The 25,699-nt window shown below is 39.5% G+C and overlaps 1 protein-coding gene across 6 annotated transcripts in view; it reads right to left on the minus strand.

Annotated features, from left to right (window-relative positions):
* EPB41L3 (erythrocyte membrane protein band 4.1 like 3) overlaps positions 1-25,699 on the minus strand; it is a 129,237-nt gene that overhangs the window by 37,900 nt on the left and 65,638 nt on the right. For all 6 annotated transcript variants that reach the window (XM_077810430.1, XM_077810428.1, XM_077810429.1 and 3 more), the window contains 6 exons: positions 16,173-16,277; positions 13,776-13,818; positions 9,129-9,204; positions 7,783-8,001; positions 7,388-7,475; positions 2,867-3,019 (listed from right to left, as the gene is read on the minus strand). In XM_077810430.1, coding sequence (XP_077666556.1) covers positions 2,867-3,019; positions 7,388-7,475; positions 7,783-8,001; positions 9,129-9,204; positions 13,776-13,818; positions 16,173-16,277 — 684 coding nt within the window. The remainder of the gene's footprint in view (positions 1-2,866; positions 3,020-7,387; positions 7,476-7,782; positions 8,002-9,128; positions 9,205-13,775; positions 13,819-16,172; positions 16,278-25,699) is intronic.

The following is a 25,699-nucleotide window of genomic DNA, read 5'->3' on the forward strand; positions in this document are numbered from 1 at the left end:
TTCCACAGCCTCCCTAGGCAATTTATTCTAGTGCTTAACTACTCTGACAGTTAGGAAGTTTTTCCTAAAGTCCAACCTAAACCTCCCTTGCTGCAATTTAAGCCCATTACTTCTTGTCCTATCCTCAGAGGTTAACTAGAACAATTTACCTCCTCCTCCTTGTAACAGTCTTTTATGTACATGAAAATGTTATGTCCCCCCTCAGTCTCCTCTTCTCCAGACTAAACAAACCTATTTTTTTCCAATCTTCGCTCATAGGTCATGTTTCCTAGACCCTTAATAATTTTTGTTGTTCTTCTCTGGACTTTCTCTAATTTGTCCACATCTTTCCCGAAATGTGGTACCCAGAATAGGACGCAATACTCCAATTGAGGCCTAATCAGCGCAGAGGACAATTACTTCTTATGTCTTGCTTACAACATTCCTGCTAATACATCTATAACAGGGCACACTCACTTCTCGCGAGCCCACGTGCCCCCGCCCCCGGCCAAGTCTGTGTGCGCCTGCACTCTGTGGTGTGTCTTTGATGACTCAGCCGTCCAACCAAGTCACACACAGTCTGTCTGTGTGTTAAAAGCAAAGCAAATCCCTTTTGGGGTACAAGTCCCACAGGGTCCTCCCTCAGTAATGCCTCAGTTTGACCCTGCTCCGGAATAGAGTGGTGCCCCAAGGCTCCTTCCCTGGAGGCAATGTCTTTGCCCTCTCAGGGCCCTTGTGGCCCCAGCTCTTCAACTGGGCTACTACATTTCAGCTCCCACTCTGGGGTAACTCAGTGTTTAGCCACTTCCCCCAATGACTAATGGGGAGGTTGGGGGAACTGCCGACTACTCCAGGTCACAGTCCAGGGACCCTGTAGATAGCAGCTGTCACTCTGTCCCTTTATCTCAGGCTGCATCTACACTACAGCCAGGATCTACCCTCTGAGATCGATCCACCGGCGGTCGATTTAGCGGGTCTAGTGAAGACCCTCCAAATCGACAGCAGATCGCTCTATAATTGACCCCTGTATTCTGCCCCTGACAAAAAGAGTAAGGTAAGCTAATGGGAGAGTTAACGTAGCTGGAGTTGTGTAGTGTAGGTCGACTTACCGTGGTAGTGTAGACATAGCCTAAGTTGTGCTACTGCTCTAATTCCCTGCCTTTCCTGTGGCCCCATGCCATCTTCACCCTTACCTCAGGGCCTTGTCCTGATGGAGTCCCCGCAACCAGCTCAGGGCTCCTTCTCACCCTCCCTGGCTTCTGGCAGCACTACCTCATCCAAGATCCTGCAGCTCCCTCAGCCAGCACACACCATGTACACTCCTCCAATTCTAGCAAGGAACTGAACCTCACTCTTGCCCTGCAGCTCTTCTTATACTGACCCACTGGGCCCTGATTGGCTGCTTCCTACACAGCCGCTCTAGGCAGTCTGGAGGACCTCTCTATTGTCCTTTTCTGGGGTGGAGTGTGGCAGGGCCACAAAGCCTCCAGCAGCGGGCCTCAAGGCCTAGTCCACCCCATCACAACATCCCAAAATTATGTTTGCTTTTTTTGCAACAGTGTTACACTGCTGACTCACATTTAGTTTGTGATCCACTATGACCCCCTGATCCCTTTCTGCAGTACTCCTTCATAGTCAGTCATTTCCCATTTTGTACATGTGCAACTGATTGTTCCTTCGTAAGTGAGGTACTTTGCATTTGTCCTTATTGAATTTCACCCTATTTACTTCAGACCATTTCTCCAGTTTGTCTAGATACAGTTTCAAATTCATTTTCTCTACCTATATAGCTTCATTACCCGTATGTACATATCTGCACATCTCTAGAAATATATACACATACATTCTCCTGATTCCTGTCTTGAAATCCCGGCTTGGGTGGTGATGGAATAGTTTGTTAGGACTCCGAATGAGGAGTGAGAGTTTATTGATTAAGATGGCTGCTCTATGCATTGTAGTACAGAACAGACTTTTTAAGAAAGGACTTGGGAGATTTAGGAGAAAGATTTATGTGGTTAGTGCCTCTCAACTATTTGTTGCTCTAATGTTTTAACAACTTAACCGCAATGAGAAAACATTTGGATTTTCTGACAGTAGCCTGAGGTTAGAGAGTCCCCTGAGACTGATTTGGGTTTCAGAGACCACTAGGATTAAGGAGGTATATAGGAAAGGAACTAGAGTTAGCAAATGAGAGTGGGAAGCGTTTGGCTAATCTATCTCTATGGATATGAATACCTTCAGAAGCAAATGAGAAGGGCAGGTCACTGAAAGGGTTTGTGGTGGATGCTATGCATCCAGTGAAACCACCAGAGGGCACTCTTCGTACAATAGTTCATAACATCTTCAGGCACTTCAGAAGATGAAGTGCTGTAGATCTGAAACGACTAACATTCTTATGTACCAATATTACTGATGGATAGATATTTGATTTCATTGATTTAGTATTCCAGGATATCTGTAAAGCTCTGAATGTGTGGCCTATGTGCTCCTCTGATTGGGAAGGGCAAACAGACCCCAGATTAAACCATGTATAATCTCTGACCAGCTACAGTGATAAGCACCCAATAAATAAGTGTATTTACTAATATTTTATCAACATATTTTTCATATTCACAAAATATTTATTACGAGGTATATGAGAGTGTTATCTTTAAATGAAACAGGACAAATTCATCCTTCGTGTAATTTCATGACCCAGAATGTATTTTAGACATATTTTAAATAAGGGGTTTGCCTAATCTTTCCTAAGAAAGGGAAAAAAATTCAATACATCTTAATTTAGATGAAGATATTGCTACAAACTTGTGAACAATGGCAAACAAACCAGTCCATGATGTCACAAGGTATTCTGAATAAGTTTCTAGTGTATGTGTCAGGATCTGCTTACCTCTCCTGGTCGGATTTTGATGTAGAAGTTGTTCCTCTTGTATGAAATTTTCAGAACCTTTGGCCAAGCAAATCTATTTATCCTGAGTCTGTCTCGATATATTAAAAGACCACTGGCACAAACCCCTAACATGATTTCAACTCCTTCAGAATCCTGAAAAAGTAAGCAACATAGTTTGTTGATTTCTTCTCTCCTTTTCCAAAGTTCCATAGTTTTTATATGTCATGTTCTTATTTGAGCTACATATTTAAACTGTGTTTGCTGTGGTGACTCACCAGGTAACCTTATTTAATTACTATTCATATCTATACAAACAGCTGTAAGGTGCCATATTTAACGACATCATATACAAAGATGATGATTTTACTGAATGATAAAAACTTATCTGAAAGACTCCAAAAAGGAAAAAAAGATAGCATAAGAGGTTTAACTATATTGATAATTGCTTTATTAAACAGTATTACCTCTCTAATGCCATAAGCACAACTATGAGACCTGGAGTGACAAGGGGCATTTCTTTACTATCCTGTTTACTATATCCCTTATCATCAAGATTGTTGGTCTTGTGCAGTTTCACATCTAGTTCTTCCCAAGGTTACTTATTTATGTAGTTGCACCTATGCCCAATACTCTTCCTTCCTCATTTCTCTGCCAGTGTAAATGAATAAATAAATAGAAAAAAAAAAGAAAAGAAAAAGAAGGAAGCATTTAGAATGGAATGGATCCTTAAAGCTTATAGAGCTTGTGCTCTCACTCATTTTGCCTGAGAAACCAGGCTGCAGTTCACATTTCTCAGGATTTTAAGGAGGTGTCAAAAGCACTTGTCAAGGTTCCTCCCCCACTCTGAACTCTAGGGTACAGATGTGGGGACCTGCATGAAAAACCTCCTAAGCTTATCTTTACCAGCTTAGGTCAAAACTTCCCCAAGGTACAAAATATTCCACCCTTTGTCCTTGGATTGGCCGCTACCACCACCAAACTAATACTGGTTACTGGGGAAGAGCTGTTTGGACGCGTCTTTCCCCCCAAAATACTTCCCAAAACCTTGCACCCCACTTCCTGGACAAGGTTTGGTAAAAAGCCTCACCAATTTGCCTAGGTGACTACAGACCCAGACCCTTGGATCTTAAGAACAATGAACAATCCTCCCAACACTTGCACCCCCCCTTTCCTGGGAAATGTTGGATAAAAAGCCTCACCAATTTGCATAGGTGACCACAGACCCAAACCCTTGGATCTGAGAACAATGAAAAAGCATTCAGTTTTCTTACAAGACGACTTTTAATAAAAATAGGAGTAAATAGAAATAAAGAAATCCCCCTGTAAAATCAGGATGGTAGATACCTTACAGGGTAATTAGATTTAAAACACAGAGAACCCCTCTAGGCAAAACCTTAAGTTACAAAAAAGATACACAGACAGAAATAGTTATTCTATTCAGCACAGTTCTTTTCTCAGCCATTTAAAGAAATCATAATCTAACACGTACCTAGCTAGATTACTTACTAAAAGTTCTAAGACTCCATTCCTGGTCTATCCCCGGCAAAGACAGAATATAGACAGACACACAGACCCTTTGTTTCTCTCCCTCCTCCCAGCTTTTGAAAGTATCTTGTCTCCTCATTGGTCATTTTGGTCAGGTGCCAGCGAGGTTACCTTTAGCTTCTTAACCCTTTACAGGTGAGAGGAGCTTTTCGCTGGCCAGGAGGGATTTCAAAGGGGTTTACCCTTCCCTTTATATTTATGACAGCACCCCTTTAGAAATCTTACAAAATAGTCTAAAAAACTATCTTTGCCATTTACTATTACAGATGAATGCAGCTGGAGATTTGTCAAGGATTCATTTCTCATTATATTTGTGTCATCTAACTTATTAACTGCCATCGGAAACAAAAAGGTTATCACTTTAAGCTTGGAGGCTTTTTTAAAAACTATTTTAAGTTAACAGCAATCTGACAACAGAACTTACAAAACGTTCATACTATGACAGTCATAAAATGAGTGAATTGGTTTCCTTTAGTCCTCTAGCAAATCATCTTTTAAAGATATACTGAAAATCTGGCTCATTTTAAGGTGAACCAAAAGACCACAGGCATAGTTAATTTAGATGTAAAGGACATGCACAATCTGAAAATTCTACTGCAATTCAAAAATTGCTTATGCGGAACTTTCTTAAGGTGAGATATACAGCAAAGAACTAGACAGTGTATAAAACGTATTGCACCGTGAATGAGAGATCAATAAGAGATACAACAATAATGTGCGAGGGGCCCTCAAAGGGGAATGACACCTGAATAAAACTAGATTTCAGTGTTGGGATGTACTATCCAAAAATAAAATTTAGTGTCTGCAGTGTATTTCAATTTTTCATTTTTCTAAGAACAAAGAAATGTTTAAACATACTGAGACAGATTTAAATAAAAATAATAAAAAAAAGGCTTGAGGTCCATATGCAAAATGCACACACAATGTCTCAGATGCAAGGGACTATTTCACATTTCCTGTTTAAGAAAAGATTTCTTTCCTGAACTTTAACTTTTGTACCAGTTATAACTGCATTCAGGCCCAGATCCTGCCACCTCTATTCCCCAAACAGTCCTGCTGATTTAAATGGCTGTACTTGAGGAAGAAGGTATTACTCAATGTGAGTGGCAGACTCTGGCTCTTAGTATATGGGTGAAGAGACTATTCAAGGCAGCTCTAAAGAGCAGCAAGGTCATAGCCACATTGGAGAATACATTACAAATACTTGTACAGTTTTGCATATGTAGGCGACTTACATAATTAACGTCAAAATATTAATTCCCATTTATAAACACAACTGTCAGTCCAGTTTTCAAGGAGAGCACTTAATCAAGGAACAGAATAATTAACTTAGTGATTGTTTGCAGCCTTCAGCTCATTGATGCATCTTTTATGCTGATATCTTTTCTAGTAAGCACTCCCTAGTTCCTAGATAGTAAGCATCTTTGATATAAATACACATCAACTTTACTGAAAGTTTTGCCCTGATCCTTTTTGTTTTTCATACTCTGTCAGATAAAACTGGGTAACAAGGTCTTTGTGGCACAGAATAGGTTACTCCAATAGTTGTACTCTTCTAGTTACCAGCATTTCTCCAGCATTACATGATTCTCTTGATAGAATAACTAGGCCCTATTGCAAAGTAACTAACTTTTGGTATCAAAGACCAAAACATATTTTGCACAAAAACTCACAAATGTTCTTTGTTGATCTCCCTCTGAGGGATGGAGGATGATAAAATGCTACAAAGAAAGGAGTGAAATTTCCTATTCCAGTTCTAGCTTTGCTGCAAATGTGCCTCAAGATCTTGTGCATACATGCAAAAGACAAGAAAAGCAACAGCATGCCTATTGGGAGAATGCTGTCCACTGAGCCATAGTCAGCATTTTTGTTTTCAGTGTAGGCAATTAATAGACTACGAAGGATTACCTTGAATTCTGTAATACACATATACAGTTCCTACGAAATGCCTCATGCACATGGATGAAGGCCCTTTCAAGATCCAAGCAGCACATTTATCTCAACTGTTGAAAGGATCTGATGCAGAATGAAAATGGCTCTACAGTAATTTGACCCTTCATCAAAAATGTGATGCTCTTCCAAAGCTCTGGCTCTTTCATCCAGCATCAATTTGCCAAGGACATTTACTGACTTCACTCTATAGTTGCTGGAATCTATTAATCTTTTTCTGAATAGTGAAACAGAAAAATTAAAAAATAACCCTCCCACAAGACTACAAAATGACTGGAGATCTCTCATCAACCACACTGAGTGAGTACCTCTTGATCTGTGAATGTACCTAAGCTAGCTGATGATTTTAGAGACAGTTTCATCATGGTAGATTGATTCCAAGAGTTCCTAATCATTGGGCTAACTGAAACAAATACACTTCTTTCAATGAGAGCTAACCGTCAGTCCCTTTATCACTACCAATCTGATTAAGTTCCAATATGGTTAACAAAGTGCTTCAAAGTACTTTTATAGTGTTAGAAGTGATCCGTTTGTCTAGCTAAAACACCATAATTGACTTTATTAAATTGGAAAATTCACCTGAATGAAATGACAATTGATCATTGTCTGGATGTCTTCTGATACAAATTCATGCATATTTTTCAAACCAATCCAGTCAATAGCTTTGAGGCTCATTACATTAACTGTTTCTTAGATCACGGCTTTCAAAAAAGATTTGTTTAATCAGCTTGACAGACTTTTTGAAACGTGTATCAACAATTGATGGAACTGGAATCAATTAGTTAAATTCTGCAACAACTACACAATGTAGCTGTGTTTACATCATGACACACTAATCACTTTGGGCCTATTTCTGCCACCTCTACTTTCCTTGAGTAGTTACTTAATCTTCAAGTTGTTCCACTGAAATCAGTAAGAAAAATTAAATCAACAGGATCTTGTGAAATAACATACTAGTCAAGCTGAGAAGGGGTATAGAAATGGGCCCATAATATGAAACAAATAGTTTTTAATTGTAGTCCAAACCTTGGCATGATGTAGATCCACTCCATACATAGACAGTTTTTTGGCATTCTCCAAGAAATGCATCTCAGCGTCTGCAGGTGTCATTCCCCTGAAGAAAAAAGTCATTATTAGTGTCAGTTTTGAGCAAGCATCATATGGAATAAACTTCAGTACATGGGAAACACATTCTGTCAGAATTTAGCTAAAAGCCATTACACACTTTACATCATTATCTTCCATGCTAAAGAACTTTTTTTTTTGCTAGCAAAACAGTCACACTCCTTCAAAAGACCTGTACAGAACTGTTAGTTCCCTAAAAATAACACTTTCCAGCAGATTCTAATATTTCACATGGAGGATGCTCAAGCTCCAAAGTTGAGTGGAAGCTGGATTTTACTTTCAGGTCCGCTGCTCACCTGTGGCTCTTGTGCAGCTCAATTACTTTGTCTTCCAGTTCTTTAGTATGATTTGGTGCAAACCGGAATTCACTGACATAATCACTTCCACATTCATCAGGATCATAATCTCCAAGTTCTGACTGAACAGTATAGGACCCCAAAAGAGCAAGAGTAACAAAAGAACAAGGCAGCCGTCCAGACACTATGTCATCTCTTAGCTGCAAGCAGAGGTAGTACCTACAATAAATAAAAGCAAGAGTTTATAGGAGTTCTTCCAGCACTTTTAGAAAAGTGATGTGGGTCAATCATTAGTAAGAATTTCTGGGTTCTTTCCCTGACTCTGCCACTGACAGCCCCTGGGCAAAACACCCAATTTATGCCCAAGTTCCTCCACGTGTAAAACTGGGATAAATGTTTGCCTATGTAACAAATGAGTCCTAACTCTTAAATAACTAATCTTTGAAAAGCACTTTGAGATCCATTGATGAAATAGGCCACTCTCTGTGTTTTATAACTATAGTATAAGTCAGGGGTTCTCAACCTCTCTCCTTCTGAGGCCCCCCCAACATGCTATAAAAACTCCCCGGCTCAGCTGTGCTGCAACAACTGGTTTTCTGCATAGAAAAGCCAAGGCCAGTGTTAGGAGATAGCAAGCAGGGCAATTCCCCGGGGCCCCACACCACAGGAGGCATTACGAAGCTAAGTTGCTCAGGCTTCGGCTTCAACGCCGGGTTGTGGGGCTCGAGGCCCCAGGCTGCGGTCCCACGTGGCGGAATTTGGCTTTCTGCCCTGGGCCCTAGAGAGTCTAATGCCAGCCATACTTGGTGGACTCCCTGAAAGCTGCTCATGGTCCCAAAGGGGTCCCGGACCCTGGTTGAGAACCACTGGTATAAGTTACAGAGAAAATTCCCCATTAGATATTAACTATACTAAGGTATCTACTGTCACGCAGATATCCTGAGCAATTCATCTTATTTGATTTATAATTTTCTGTAATAAGCACTTTAGAAATAACAGTTAATTGATTAGCTAAAAAGCAAAAACAACAAATTACTACTTCCCAAAAAGGCAGCTATGCTGCTAAAAATGATCCCATTAATCATGCAATGTGAGGGCCTGATGGAAGAAACTGAAAATAGTTTCAGAGGAACTAGAAAGGAAGGGTGGTTTAGTGGCTAAGGCACAGAACAGAGAGAGAAAATCCTGACCGTACCACAGATTTACAGCAAGACCTTGAGCAAATTGCTTAATCTCTGCATCTGAGTCCACATCTGAAAAACGGGGGATCATAAGTCTTCCTTTCTCCCACCCTTTGCCTGTATGTTTAAAAGCACTTTTGGAAAGGTATTTATTGTTTCAAATACCTGGTAATATCTTCAGACAGCTGGGAAGGATCTGGAGGGTAAAATTTCACATTAAAGGAGAACTGCCAAGCACCACCTGAAAAAAACCCACAAGTTCAGTGAAATTGCCTACACAAGTAAAAATGAAGATGTTCACACTGTTAAGTTACTAGCAATCTAAAAGATAAATTAGGAAATATTCCAGTCAAATACTCAGTAATGACAGGATTTATATTCTTCTTCTTGTATGCAATATTAAGATACCTTCCTGCTTTTCACAGTTACAGTTTTAGGCCTACAGTTCTTTTCTTGCACAGTGAACCGTCATTTATTTCTAATGCTCTGAAAATTTAGCAAGAAAAGAGTCTGTTTACTGAGATTAGATATATTAAAAAGTAGCCTATAGAAATAAAATAAAAAGAAAACAAAACGTGGAGATAAGCATTGGAAACACCACAGGCTAAAAATGAAAATGAGCTTTAAATATGTGACCACAATTATGTGCAAAATAGATAATTCTATCGGTCTATAAACCCCCATTCAGCAGTGTCTGACTGCTGTCTTAGCACACACTCTGTCTCTTTAGCTGGCATAAATTATCATATAGACAAAATTGCAAGGACAAATTTAGAGGCCATTACTGAAAAAAAATGGACCCAAATTTTTAACACTAGGGAAACATTAGTAATTGTAGTACTTTAGATAACTCATGTCAGTCACCAATTTAGGTCACAGGCAATAACTTTACACATCTTATAAGACATTTTTAATAGGACCTTACTTTTCAGTACTATAGATAAAAAAAATACCAAGAACATTCCAAAAAAGTAGGGAAAATTTAAGGGGATAAGGATTCCTAGAAGATAAAACGGATGTCTCATGTTTAATAAATGGCACAGGTAAAAAAGCCAAATGCTTGGCTAACTAGCAAAACCAACAAACAACAAAACAACCAACCTTCTCCCCCACTTCTGGTACAGCCAACCAGCAACCAAGATTCTGTTGCATTAATTACATAGCTCTTCACCTATACTACTCCTACAGAGACCCTCTATTAGTTGATCACCCCCCTACACAAAATCAATATGTGAGGTGACATTACTGCGGGAATTGAGAAATGGACATCAAGATGCTTCTATTTTCTAAAATATGGTAACCTATTAAAATACAGCACTGAACTGAAAAATACACTTTAAAAAATATGCCCAACAGACTTGTATAGGGATAGCTCAGTGGTTTGAGCATCAGTGGTTTGAGCATTGGCCTGCTAAACCCAGGGTTGTGAGTTCAACCCTTGAGGGGGCCATTTAGCGATCTGGGGCAAAAACTGGGGATTGGTCCTGCTTTGAGCAGGGGGTTGGACTAGATGACATCCTGAGGTCCCTTCCAACCCTGATATTCTATAATGATGGTTACAGATTTTTTGTGGCTACTATGTGAAAAAGAACTCCTCTTTATAAACTCTACAAAGTACTCTTTCATGCTAGCACAACTAACAGGTATTTTGCACTGTCTAAATTGTGATGAACATATGTTTTGAAGGTGTGTCAACTTCTACTACTGGATGTTATGCTGGATAGAAGAAAGGAAGTGTTAATGTTGACTATATTGCAAATGCTACTTTTAAATTGCCTTAAAATTCCATAAGTTTTCTTGATCATGTATTTGGGACTGTTTGTTTAGGGCCTACAATGAGATCTGTGTGGTTCATTACTTGCCTTATGCAGAAGGCCCCATTGACTTCAGGGCCTTCAGATCTTTAGCCATACAGATCTCATTGCAGGATCAGCGGCCTTAATTTATTGAATCTATCTGAGAGCACAGATTGCGTATGCTAAAAGAGGATGAAATTTAATACTGAGGAAGATAGTCCCAAATCCTCTGTGAAATTTTTGGATACACGCCCTCTTTTGAGAAAGAGGAGAGAGAGAAGATCCCCTTTGACAAACAAGAAATAAATTTAAATCCGTATTGTGTGCCTTGGGAGTACGATTCTGTAAGAAAAAAAAGTATAACAGGCCTGATTCTCCTCCGCTTATGCTGGTTTCAATCAAGAATAACTCTATTGAAGTCAATGCTTTTAAACTGGTGTGAGGAGAATCAGACCCAGAAACTCTGTAAACAGTGTTGGCCAAATTCTTTTCTCAAATACTGGCTTGGATTTCCTCCTGCCTGTAGTGGAACTGAGAACTCTTAAAAGCAGAAATTTGTCCTATAGTATTCAATACGATTATGGTTTTAATCATTCATGAAATATATAACTTGTAAGATAGTTTTAGTATTCCAAAGTTCTTAACAGAATTATCCGAACCAAGCAAATTAACACTGTCATCTATGACAACTCTAACTGTTCCCAGTGTCAACCGTAGGACTAGACGTTCCTGCCCTGGTTAGTCTCTTGCTGTCACAATCTTTCATTGCCTAGCTCTTAGATATGACACACATTAAAAACACTGCCATCAACTGTAAGTAGTTGGACTCCTTTAATTGCATCAACGATCTACATAACTTATCAAAGTCTACAGCACTTTCTTTTCCTGTGATAACTTTTCAGTATCCTATTAAAAATAACACAATGGAACACAGATTTTAATTATTTTTCATTACACATCATTTTTAGATAGTATATATAACATCTAGGATAGTTTGGAAAAGGTGAAGTTAAAGTATTTTTCGTAATGATTAAGGGAAATTTTCCACACAAAGTTTAAATTAAACCTTTGAATCTTGAAATCGCATCCTACTATTTTAGGGCCTGATCCTAGAAACACAAACTACCAGATGTAATTGCTTGTAAATGCTAGGATGCTGAACGTGATTATTTATAAGGTGTGTGGAGGAGAATAGTGAAGTTTTCTTGGCAAAATAAAAATCACATTTATTAACATTACAAAGAGCTATTGGAGGAAAAGAAAGGCAGGTCACATTTTGAGCCTAGCAGCCTTGACACAGGGTCCCTTCAAGACATTTTTGGATTACTAACACAGCATACAGCTAAATTTAACAACTGAGCCTTTTAAAATATTCACATGAAGCAGCAAATTGATTCTCCTTGTGAAGCAGTAAATCATCTTAGGAACAAAGTTCATGTTATTGGAGAAATGCAGGAACGAGATAAAAATGTTTTGGGTAGAGGGATATCTGTACTAACACAGTTACGTGTTTTGGTATGTGAGACCAGCAGTTCTCCCAGACATGACCCAAATGACAATAATTCAAAGAAAACAATTTATATCTTGTGACCCAGGCCCCAAAGATTATATTGCTTAATGCTCAGTTTAGACTTTTCCTTCTCTGTAAATGTCAAGTTGTTTTTAGCAATGAGACATTTATATTTCATGATCCTGACCAACTGATTGATTTTGTCAGAGGGTAAAAAGAAGATGAAGAAAAATGTCCAACAATTCTTCTACAGACTCAGAAACAGACCTGAATAAATAATATGAAACTTAACATTTGAGATGGGGCTTCATGATAAAAATGATGTTTTCTCTTGAAGAGGGAGTGCAGTATTCATGGAGACATCTCCAACTACCTACGGCTCCCTGCATGCCTTCCCCATACAGTACCAGTCCTTGAGGCTAGGGAGGGTGAGGTTGGAGCTCAAGCCTGCAAGTGATTGGTAGGTTTGCACCCCACTGGTCATTCTAACTGGTAACTCAGGCCCAAGGGGTGAGGGCATTTAAAGAACCACATGCTTGGGTAAGGAATATTCCTGCTCCACAGGCTGCCAGCCAGAGAGCTTCTCCTGCAGTGATCCACCCCTACACACTATAACTGCCTGGACTGGAATCTCCCACTGAGGCAATATGTTATTTATGGCTCAGTTGAGTGGAGTTCAATTGTCTTTGTCCTCCACTCTTTTTGGGTCTCTGTGCCTTACAGCAGGTTAGACAGATTGTCACATTTGGAGTCAGGTTGTCCTCCACTTCCCTGCTTGATCCAGCAGAGTCCTGATATAATTATAAACATGTGTTTTGGTGTAGGCAGATGATGTAGGTGGATGGGTAGCAATCTGTTATGGTGAGAAGTATTTATGATGTTTTTTGACTCTTTTAAGGGGGATATTATTTTTAATGTCCGAAAGGCCCCCAGAGCCCTGGACGAGATAATAGCAGGTATATGGTGTGGGGCACTTCCAGTGAAGTGTCTAATTTCTCTCAGAAGGAGATGGCCATGGAGAGAGTGTGGATCTTTTTTGGGTAACCATTAGTTTGCTTGGTGGATTTATTTGTTGGGCAACAAATTAATAGTTAAGTACCAGGTTAACTTGGTTCATAAATGAAGTTGCATCTGGAGGCCTTAAACCATAAATGTTGTGTCAATGTGCTTAGTAGGGTTCTACCTGGATGGCGATCTTTCAGTTGTTACTGCTGCTTTATATAAAGTCACTTAGATTGGCAATATGTTCTCTCAAATTGGGAAAGTGTGTTAATGTGAAATTCCTTGTATGAGTATTTAGGACTTTTCTCACACCATTTATTACATGCAAACAATGTGGAATGCCAGGGAACGCAGCATTTCCAACTGTATACAAAGCAGTGTAAAGTTATTTTTCAATAAATGTTTTAATTTTGTTCAAAAGTATTTCATATTATCAACACTGCTCTCCATATTAAAACATTTCCCAGATCTCCTCACACAGACACATGATTAATTACAACTTACTTCGGATCTGCTTTTTGATTTCCTTTGCAGGGTCCAACCAGTTCTGAAAAGACATTTTGTTTAATTTGACTAAAAATACAGTGAAAATTATTTTTAAACATTGATATTAATAGCACTGAAATGAGACAAAGTAATGTTAAATGTGTTCAGTGGCCTTTTAAAAACTCAGCAGCAGATGCCATGTTTGTTGGCTAAATTAACTTCTTGCTCCATCTCTCTCCTTTGGAATACTGTCACTACAGCAATTATTTTACGTTAACACATTTATTTGATTCCTTAGAGGGTTTTGTTGTTGTCGTAAGAACTTCTTAGATCACAGGAACCTGCAGATTAGCGTAGAACACAGGCATCCTGTGACAGCATGTCCACTGACCTTTCATTAACACACCAGGAGGCTCTTGTTTGCTTAAACCTTGAAAGGCTGGAGGGACTGAAGAGTCTGGCCCTGCTTAGGTACATAAAGAGGAGGAAGGGGACATGAGCCTCTCCTCTATTTGTGCCCCAGTGGAGGAATCAGGCTCTAATCCATTGAGGAGTGCAGATACTGTCTCTTGCTAGAATTTCTACCAGTACTAGCTACCCAAAAGGGTGAGGTGGCCTGTGCAATGCCATCATCAGCAGAGCTTGTGAGGTGTATGAGAGAACTGTACAATACAGCTGTTGAAAGGATGGGGGAACTGCCACTGCAGTGCATCCTCTCTGGCAGTCAAGGAGGAATTATGGCTGCATCACAATTCCGCTTGGGATATCTTACTTCAGCATAGTATCGCTAACCATTTCAGCAGGCAGCATGGTTTAAAATCCACAGTCTGGACTGCTTTGTACCTGTTTTTCTCTCTCAGATATTGGGAGGTTATGTCCCTGGCCTTCAGCATTGTCTTAACCAACACAAATTAATATTTAATATGCATATAGTTCATAACAAAAACAGTTTGTTAATCCCCTAGGAAAAATTCCACTTTCTCCAAGGAAAGATAAACAAATATAGCAAAACCCAAAACCAAACAAACCCCAGAACAACCCTTGCACCTAACCCCCTCCCCCCCGCAGCCCTTAAGCTGGCAGCGGCCCAGAATCAATTAGTCAGTACTCCAAGGTATGAGGCTACAAGAGTATCATATGCCACTATAATTAACCTCAGGGTTTCTTTTTAAAGCCCTGTTTTCACATACTTGTAACTCAGGTAACTCAGATGGAAAAATGTGATGTGAATTCTTATACATCATAAAGATCTTCAGCCTGGAAGACGTTTTTTCTGTGTTGTGTGTGGGTGGGGTGGGGGGAAGGGAGATGAACAAGCTGTTTTTACATTGTAAAATATAAAAATATATGTAGAAATTAAAAATTAACTATTGCTCTGAGACTATCATGTACATGTTTTTAAAATTAATTATTGACTTATTCTAGCCACTGTTATGAAGTAACTTGAGATCTATAAATGTTAACCATCATTATTATTAATTATCTGACAGGATCTCTAAATACCCACTTATTTTGGCCCCACTTCAGGAAAGCATGACTGTTCAGGGAAGTACTTAAGCACATGCTTACCTTGAGCTTTAACTTAAAGTACATACTTAAGTGCTTTCTTGAATCAAGATGTGACCAAGGACCTGCTTAATTCCTTTTTGCATCAGTACCAAAATCCTCATTTTAAAAAGTCCACAAATATAGAAAGCAAGGGTTCTCACTAAGACAGAAAACCACCACATACTTATATGAAAACCTGTTAGGGGACTCTTTTATAATATACATTTTAACCAAGACATATCAAAAGGGAGTTAACAAAATACTTTAAAGAAACATTTAGAGGGTTCTCTGATGCTCCTGAGTGTACAATGTACATGTTGTATGGATCTTAGATCATCGTATCCCAGTAGTAATTGAGCAATAATGCTCAGGTAAAGATAACGTGAGTCTTGAAAGGGAATTAGCAGCAATAGTGAACCAACTTCTGCCTGTCTGTGTCACAACCTTAACATTAAATAAACCGTTTTTAGTGTTAAATATATTTATGGATGTAAATCTGACTTTCAAGGCAGTATTGGAACAAACCATACTAGAAAGGGAAAAGCTACACGATTAACTTCTCTTACATCATAAATAACCAAGGTAGAAGGAAGACAGGAGAATATTGTTCCTGTTCTTGGGAGGCACAAACAATTAAAATGGCATTTCATAGATGACATTAAATAAGGATGCATCCTTTGGGAGGAAAAACTAAAACATCAGTTCTGGACTGTAGGTAACTGATCACCAGGAAAAAAAATCTGATGGCTGCATTTCTTATCCCATGCAAACTCAAGATCAATGCCAGTTAGCAAGATTCCAGTACTGTTGATTTTCTTTCTTCTTCCTTTTAAATCAAGAAAACCCTAACTGAAGTGTCTTTTTTACCTTTTGGTTTTCCATGTCTCTGTACGTTAGCCCAAAGTAGTCTTTTTCCAAAAGATTCAGATGCTCACATACTTTGTCAAACAATATTTGACCTCTGGAACGTTTCTATGGAAAACAAAAGAACAATTTCATCAATTTCAAGGTACAGCAACATTTAAATAAACCCTCTTGAGCATAATAAAGTTACGAAACCAATACTGATTTATCTTAACCTACACACCTTTCAAAAACCATTGATTTGGAACTGTACAAAATCTGCTGAACGGGGCTAATTTGCCTCCTGCAAAAATTCAGGTCTCAGTGTGGAGTTAAAAATAAATCAATAGATGTAACATTCAAGGGGTAGCTTAGAAAGTTTCTTCTATCTCACCAATACTGGCACTTAATATATTCTGAGCTTATATTGCAGTAGAACTATAGCCTTCTCTATATGCAACAGTAGTAACAAACATTGGTCCCAAATACGCACCTAAGTGGGTTTGAAACCTGTGGATGATGGAGCAAAGGCATTTGTGTGGATTGAAGTCCCCTCACCCCCTTCCCCCCCATGAAGTCCTTCTTTTATGTTTACACATGGGGGGTGGGGAGGGGCTGATCCTGCACCCACAAAATTCAACAGAAAAACTCCAATTACCATCATTGGGAGCTGGACTGGGTTAAGAAAGTGAAAGAGCAGGATTCTCCAGAATCCCACTGACATTTCTCAGCCCAGACCTCCTCTATGACAGGACAGTTAGTTTTTTATGCTCATTTAGGACCCGGCTATCTGCTAAGATTGTACCAGTTGTGGTGATGGTTTTGTTATATGAGCATATGCCCCTTACAAAGTACCAGTAGATTGAGTCCAAGAGAGCCATGAGTTTATAGCAACTTTCAAAAGCTGTAATTCTGAGCCAGATAAAACTGGTGACCTGGAGGCGAACAGTTTCTATTAATAAACGAACAGCTGAAGTAAAACTGTTACAATAGTGAGTGATATTACAGTTCAACAGGCAACACTGCTAGGAGCACGAAACCTAAGTCAATCAATTCTAAGGTTTATTAATGAGTATTTTATTTATCAATGAATATTTAAGCTGTATTACGCTGCGTGAGAGCCAGATTCTCGGAGGCACTGAAGTGTCCCCGTAAACTGTTGAGCACCTGCACTTCCCATTGAGACTAATGGGAGTGGTAAATATTCCACACATAGCAGGAGATGCTCAGCAAATTTTGGGCTGGATGTTAAGAACTCAAATTATTTCCTACTCTAAGCATAAGGTTTACAAGGCAAAAGACCCCTTTTTATAATCTGCCTGTGTGGCAATGCAATACTCGTTAGTTATGCCTTGTTATGTTATTTAGTCATATCTAAAGTTCATACTACACAGAATTCAAGCAGCATGCTGACCATCATTTCATCATGTATTACATATCCCCCAAAGCTATACCCTTTGCAGAATCTTCTTATATTAAGCATGAATACCTCTGTTTCTTTGATTCTGTGTGTATATATACACACATATATATGCACACACAACTTTTTAGTTTAACATAAATATAAGCGGAACAGTTTCATTATCAGTAAAATTCAACAATTATATGAGCAGAATAGTAATACTCTAGTACTTGTTGACTTTATTTCATTAGTTCATTATTTTAATGAAAATAAAGAGCACTGTAGATATTATTATTTCAGTCTACTTTGTATGACAGTAAATTGTGTTTTGAGTAACACGGAGTAAATCCATTACAGTCTGTCACTCCACGAAAGCTGGCCATTTAAAGTCTCAAACTGTTTTAGATTTGTTTTAAGTAAATCAAACAAATAAATGAATGTGAATGAATGCTATTGTGCAATTCACCGCAAAGTGTTTGAGAAAACATTTTGGAAATGGTAAGAGTAGTTGCACATTAACAACAACAAAGTAACACTTTACACTTACTTGACATTTTCTTCTTAAGATCTCAGGGCACTTTAAAAAGGTAGGAAAAAATTATTCCTGATGGGGAAATGAGGCACACAACTGCTAAAGTGACTTGTCCAAGATTCCACAGGAAATCTGCAACAGAGTAGGGCATAGACCACAGGGCCAAGCTCCATAGCTAGTGTAAATTGGCGTAACTCCATTTACTACAATAGAACTATGCCTTCCTATGCCAGCTGAGGATGTAGCCCCAGGGCATTGTACTAGTCACTTGCTTTAAACACTAGATTAAATGAAGTGCTTGGCTATATAGACACTATTGCTGTAGACTTTCAAACAAATATTTATCCTCCAGCCAACAGATCCACTCTCCTAAACCCCAGAATTCAACAGATAATAGAAGTTGGCTGGTTTTCTTTTTAAGCTTTATACAGCTTTTTAATTACATCCAAAAGACAGAACCTACTACTGAGAAGAAAGGAAATCAAGACTTTCTAGCAGAAATCTGACAACTATTTGGTTTAAAACAGTAGACCTCACCAGGTTTTCCCCACACTGTTGTTTTACTTTTTAATATCAATCTAAATGACAAGATCTCTGAATGGGAGTAAGTGGTGGATTTAAATCTACAAAAATCTTTGTCTTAAGAAAAATAATACGACACAACTGTTACATTTACATGTATTTGCATTATGACAGCTCAGTGTCCTGTCATTTAAAAGTCATGCAAAGTGTCAAGGCTGATTCCCCACTCTGGCACTTTGAGTGCAGAAGGCGGCGGCCCGCAAGGATTCTAAAAATTAATATTGGCCACTCCAAGCTAGTATTAAACTCCCAAGGTTACAGCTTTTCTCTGACCTTGGATTGGTAGATGCTGCCACCATTGAAGTGCAGAACCCCTCTGAGAGCCCAGGTGCACTTGGGAATTCTTTCCTGTGGGGTACCCCCAAACCCTTTCACCCCCCCTCCAGGGAAGAGCTGAGAAAAGAAAAAGAAGGAAATCAGCTGTTGTCCTCAGCTAATTAAACAACATGTGCACAAACCTCTTAAGACAAAAATCCTAATCTGTTCTTAAAAAAGGTAAATTTTATTAATAAAAAAAGAAAGAAAACATATTAGGGAACTCAGGCTATTGCTAGATTTTAAAAGAGCAATACAAGGGATAAGCACCAAGAACAGCTTTCTTGAGGTTCAGTTTAAAGGTTACAAGCAAAACAAAACAAAAGCACCTGGGGTTAAGCACAGAGGAATCTAGAAGCCATAAAGAAATAAAAAGAGATAAACCTAATCACGTCTTTCTAGACATTCCCTGATCTATTTACATATCTGGGGTTTCAAATAAATAGTTGCTAGGTATGATACCGAGGATTTTTCATACCTGGCCCCCAGCTTCTTACAGCACAGCTGTTGCCCTGCCCCTCTCCAACCGGTAGAGCCACAGACAGACAGACAGACAGACAGACAAAAGGGGAGTCTTTGTTCAATTTTAAAAAGTTTTAGCCTTCCCATTGGCTCTTTTGGCCAGACGCCCACTCACTTCCTTTTACCTATGCATCACAGTGAGACTTTTTAACCTTTTACAGGTAGAGCAATTAGAGAACAGCTACTAAGAGGGATTTTATAGCTACTGGCTGGCTGGGTGTCCATAAAAGGGAGCTAACCCCTCCCCCCTTCATTTATCACACAAGGTCAAAACTGAAGCTGTTTCAGCTGGAGGATCCATGCATTTGCAGCTTTGACAAATAGTACAGAGCAGCTGCAAGTTAAGGTGTTTTAAAGAAGACGTGTGTGAATGGAAATTGCCTTTAATGTTTAGCTCCACTGTACAATAAGCATAAAAATAAGGCAGCTAAGTACAATTAAAGACCAAATGTGATCTCTAATCACTTTTCTTACTGAAGTGTCACCCAAAAGGCCCGATCAGGGTCCCACTGTGCTCAGTGGGTATAGGTGATGAAGGTAAGAGCAAAAAGTCTGGCTAGCTGTGTGCAAAACTGGATGGTTCATGTTTTAGCTGTTATAAAATGTCCTCTACTTTCTCTAGCCCTTTTCCGTGCAGATACCCTATACCTACTCAGGAAATCTCCACAGCATTGTAGCTCCATCGGAACAGAATATGGCAAAATCAGCTTCTTGTTACTATGGCAGCTGCTAAAAAGGATGCTGTGATGAGGAGGTGGTTAAGAGAGGCGCCTTGCTGGGATGAAATTCCTACCTTCCCATCACATCAGTGCCTGTTGGTATCAGGATAGATGAGCTTCATATGTCAAACCCTTCCATTGCCGCAATCAGATCTTAACAAGTTGCTGTAAATTATCTCACACTATATGTCTGGGTACTTATATGGCCCTTGTTATACAGTCTATGAATGAGTTCTGGAAGAGGTGCTACCACCTATATCAGAGATCTCCTGCTGCAAACAGCAAGAAAAGAGAAAAGCAGACACATGCTTCCCACCCACAAGCCACAGTCAAAGAATTTGTGCAGATTTGCATAACTGTTCATATATTTGCACAAATTCCTGTGTACATTAGGGCTGGCCATAAAACAAGACCTCCGTTTAATAAAAAATGTTGAGCTTTTGAAATCTGTTTTTGTTCCACACAGGAATGAAAACAAGACCTTTCAGACTTTTCTTTAAAAAAAATAAAACAAAAAAAAACAAACCCCCAAACACGAGAGAGACACACTCCAGAATAGTCAAGGGGTTATGCACTCAACTGGAATGTGGGAGATCCAGGTTCAAACCCCTGTCTGATTCAGAGTTGGGAGATGAACTTGGGTCTCACACTGCAGGTGACTGCCCTAACTACCAGGCAGGCCACATACCTTCACCCCTCCTCTCTTCCTCCTTGTCCCCCCATACCATGGGCCTGAGAAACCTCCCTGATGAAAACATCATTGTAACAGATACATTTCCATCAAAAGTTTCAGTGTCAACAAATTGGCATTTTCTATTGGAAAAAAACATTTCACTGATAAATTCCCAACCAGTTCTAGCACACAAACACCATTAGACGTGTGCGCCTTCCCATTTGAAAATTATACTAATCTGGGGAGATAACTGCATATATAGATAGGACACAGTGTTTTAGTTATGTGCCATGTATCAATGAACAAATAAATAAATAAAACAAACAAAACTTCCAGGCCATTATTAATTAATATTATTTTGCAGTGCCCAAAGGTGTGCTAGGCACATTACAGCAGAGATAAGACATGGTCCTACCCCTTAAGAGGGATAACAAACAGGAGGAGAAGAGAGAGGAGGAAGGACAGTGGGTACAACAACAAGATCGCAGAGCTTCTCCGTTTATGCCATAATATTTCTAATATGATTCCTATCATCTGTTCCCTGGTGACAAGCCTTAAGAAGTAAAGTAATGGCGGAACAACTGTCTGTTAGTAAGACTCATAACTTAATTTTCTCAATGCCAAAAGTGTCAGGTCATTCTCAACAATCTGTACTGATGTGCTTAGCAGAATCAGAATGAGATCTTAAGTCCGTACACTGGAAAATCATGGATCAAAAAAGATATATTCCAATTTCCCTGTCTGCAAAAAGTTCTAGCCTCTAGAACTTTTGCTCTCTAATCCAAGAGAACACCCTAAACAATTCAAACATAATAGCACCCTCCTCAACAAATTCTCAAATGCATTTTAAACATGAAAGGGATTAAATGAGACGTGGCCATTAGAAGTCACAGAAAAATATTTGCTTAGAATTAGTTTGAGAGTGACTGAGTGAGCAAAAGAGTGTATGAGAAATCTAGATTTGGATAATATAAAGTAGGAGACAAGTTGTGAAGTAAAAAGGTAACTTCAGAATTGTAGTTCCAGGTCTATTTAAAAACATACACATACTCTGCTCTCTGAATTCACACAAAACCCACAATTCTCACTGACCTGGGAACCAGAAAAGGCAGTAAATTGGTCAAGTTTCTTAGTAGAAAGGGCTAAAAGCAGTAGACTTGGCAGGTCCACACTTGTCAGTGACTCCCATATGCAAGGGAGAGGAGAAGATGTCTCTTTTCTTTGTTACCCCCTTTTCTATTCTTGGATCTGTACCTCTCCCTCTTCAAGCTCCCCCAACTGGCTTCTGCAGATCCTACCATGATAGATAGCCTACCTCTCCCACTCTGTTCCTTTTTCCTATCCTACTTCAGCAATCCCTACCCACCGCTTCACCTCCCTTCTCCCTGGTCACTCTAGCTTCCCTCCTTACCCCTCTCCAGTTCCCTCTTCTTCTCCTCTTTCTCCCATTGTTTAAGAGCATCCCCAGCAGTCACAACCCACCTGACCCTTCTCCCCTTCCCTGTCCCATGAACACACTCCCTATGTGTCTCCTAGCCACCGATTTCTTCAGCCCCACAATACCGAAAAGAAAGGCTGGAGTGAAGGGACTAACAGTATGAAAAATAATGGCATAATATCCTTGTTAGTGAAACAAATTTATATTCTCTAGATACATGTCCACTTGGAGGAAGTTACAGAGGTCTGAAATTCTCTTCAGCCTCTCATACCACAGTATTCATCCAAGCCATTACAGATACACACACACTTCCACGCCTCACATTTCAGCAATAAAATATGAGACTGAAGTAACATGTTACTCATCAGACATGAATGAGAAGCCTGAAAATTAAACACTTCAGCCTCGCATTGTATGGATAACAGGCTTACATCAGGCCAAGTATTCTCACTTGTTAACAGTAGGGTACAATTATTGATGTTTCCTAGAGCAGGGAAATAAGGAGGAAGTTTTTGTTCACTTATGCATTGAACTCATGAACTGAATTGTATTTGAGAAGATGAAAGGACATAACGTGACACAGAAGAAAAAGCTTTTGTATATTCTTTTGTTCCTTATACATTATGCCATTCTAGTCACCAAAATAAGCATTGTGAATTATTCTCATCAAACTTACACTAGAAAAGCGTTTTTTATTATAAATCTATGAATCAATGACATCAGGGTTGAATGTTATTTGTTTAGGGTAACATCCATCTTGTGCTAGTTTCTTTCCAGGAAATTGACATGGGGACAGTGAGTATTGAACCTATCAATGCACAGGTGGCCAAGTTAAGACTTTGCAAAAGATAGATATTCTGAAGATGAGAGGTACAAGAGGCCCCCAGGAAGCTAACCAAACTTTCTGTTCTAGCTGAGAATTCTAGCAATAGTTGCTGCATTGTTAGGGCACTTAGAGTAAAACCAATTCATATTCCCTCTTCTAAAATACATGGAATCTGATCCTTCAACACGTTTCTCTTTATCCTTGTCCCACTATCTAATCTTCTTCCAGATTCTGGCTTACGCCATGGTATTGAATCTCTTTCTGGGGGAGTGAAACATGTTGAGCACAGATTCCTACTACAGTTTTTCACTCAACCCTTGTGCTACAGCAACTGGGCTGTCAAACCAAAAGTTACTGAATTGTGACAAGATCCTGCATCTTAGTGGAAGTCTACTGAGGATGGACAACAAACAGAATGGTGGTCCACTGCTTCCAGCAGTAAGAGATGCCATCGTCTCATGCTGGTCATGCTGGTGCTGTGAGGATCACAGAAAATTTCTCTCTTCAAAATTTAGGAGGACTTAAGGTATAATAATGGGACTGGTGAGAGGGCAAAAATGTAGCCAGGCAAAGAGCAGATTGAGTGCCCTCTCTCAGTTGCACTGAAAAGGTCAGGCTGAGATGGCAGGGAGCTCCTAATTCTGAGAGCCAAGATGCCGCTTTAACTTCTGTCCCTGGCATAGGGCGCATGGGACAGGCATGGCATAGCGTAGCGTAATGTACTCCATCATGCTCCTTTCCCTTCCTTCCCAGATACATCTCCTATGGGGTGGGGATGTGTGGCAGGCACTGGACCTGCGTCTACAAACTTTATGCCAGTGGGAAGTGCCCCAACATTGGCACAGTTAGCTTGGTCATGCCTCACCTTGTCCTTGCCCTCCTCTGGCAGTCTACTATTAGTGTGGAGAGCATGGGTCTGCATAGATGCCATCTCTGCTAGCTTTATCCCAGGGGGAAGTTCCCCTATGTCAGGGGAATTTCATGCTGGCCATTTGCATTCAGAATTCATCCCTATAAATTCACACACCATTCATATTTGTATCTACATGTGTGTACGTACAGTTACTTAAGAGTGAATTATTCTGACTTTTATATACCTGCTTGAGTAGTAGAGTGGCAGGCTACCCCCTTCCTCTATTTTTAATTCACTGCTTGATTACTTTCCCTTTGCAGATTTATCAGAGATAGGGTGAGCAGGTTAGGAGCACAACACAACAGTCTCATCTTCTTAGAAATTAAACCTATTACAGCGGCCAAAATGCCACGTTTTAGAGTGAAGCTATTTTTGCATGCAATGCTGCAGTCTCATGTGTATACAAAATGCTGAACAAGGACGACAAAAAACCACAGCCCACTGCAGCAGGCAAGGAATGTCTGTCTTCTGAAGGCAATTAAAAGTGATCACATTCAGCATGAGTTCTATAGGCAAGATGGAAGCAAAGATGGAAAAAACATTACAAAAGGCTAGCTATAAATGAATTTATTTTCATCACTGGTGCCCATCTTCTCCCTATACGATAACTACGGGGCCAGAACAAAACAGAGTTCAAACACACTCTTTCTGTTCTTCGACCAAGGAGCACAGCAGTGCAAATAAATACTGTGGCTATGGGGATTAATTTTAAATTGAAAATGTGTGTGTGTGTCTCTCTCTCTCTCACACACACACTCACACGAACAGCTGGAAAGTTGCCAGTGCAGCTCTTAAGAGTCAGAATTAGCACGAGTGACTTTTAGGTTGTTTATTTCAGCACACAACTGTTATAAAAATTACAGTGGGCATGACCGCTGGAACAAAGACACAGATTAACATCATGCAACGTTGATAGAAGTAATTGGATTTTGAATGATTCTGAGGTTATCGGATTCTTATTCCTAATTAGCATTTGCACTTTCCAGTGGATCTTAACAATATAAACGTGTGCTTACTCTAATCTTGCATAGTGTAATATGTTTTGGCATGTGGCAGTACAGACCTTTTCCATTTCCTCTCATTCTTTTCAGTACAGGTCTACTGACCATTTTTTCTCTCACAATGTGCCTTACGGAAAAGGCTAATTTTTTATCTTAACACTAATTTATAGTTTTAATCAATCCCACTGTTTTAACTGGAGTTTTGTCTGAGTAAGAGGACAGGATTTGGCTCCATAAGTTTTGCAGATTTTCTTATACACTTTCATTTTTGCATTGCAAAAAATCACATGGTAGCCTCTTCACGATCTTTTTGCTAATCAAAAAGAGAAATGGAAAAAGAGTGTGTGTGTGTTGCAATATTGTTGTACTCCTGTTGGGCCCATAATATTAGATGGGTAAGTTTGGTGAGAGAATATCTTTTATTGGACCAACTTCTGTTGGTGAAAGAGACAAGCTCACAAGCTACACAGAGCTGAGACCGGGAGAAGAGTTCTGTGTGGCTGGAAAGCTCATCTCTTTCACCAACAGAAGTTGGTCTAATAAAAGATATGACCTCACCCACCTTCTCTCTCTGGTACACACACCCACCCATCCACCCCATCTCCCCCGTGCTTCACCTTCCACAATT

Source organism: Eretmochelys imbricata, chromosome 2 (assembly GCF_965152235.1).
Source record: "Eretmochelys imbricata isolate rEreImb1 chromosome 2, rEreImb1.hap1, whole genome shotgun sequence".
NCBI classification, from domain to species: Eukaryota; Metazoa; Chordata; order Testudines; family Cheloniidae; genus Eretmochelys; species Eretmochelys imbricata.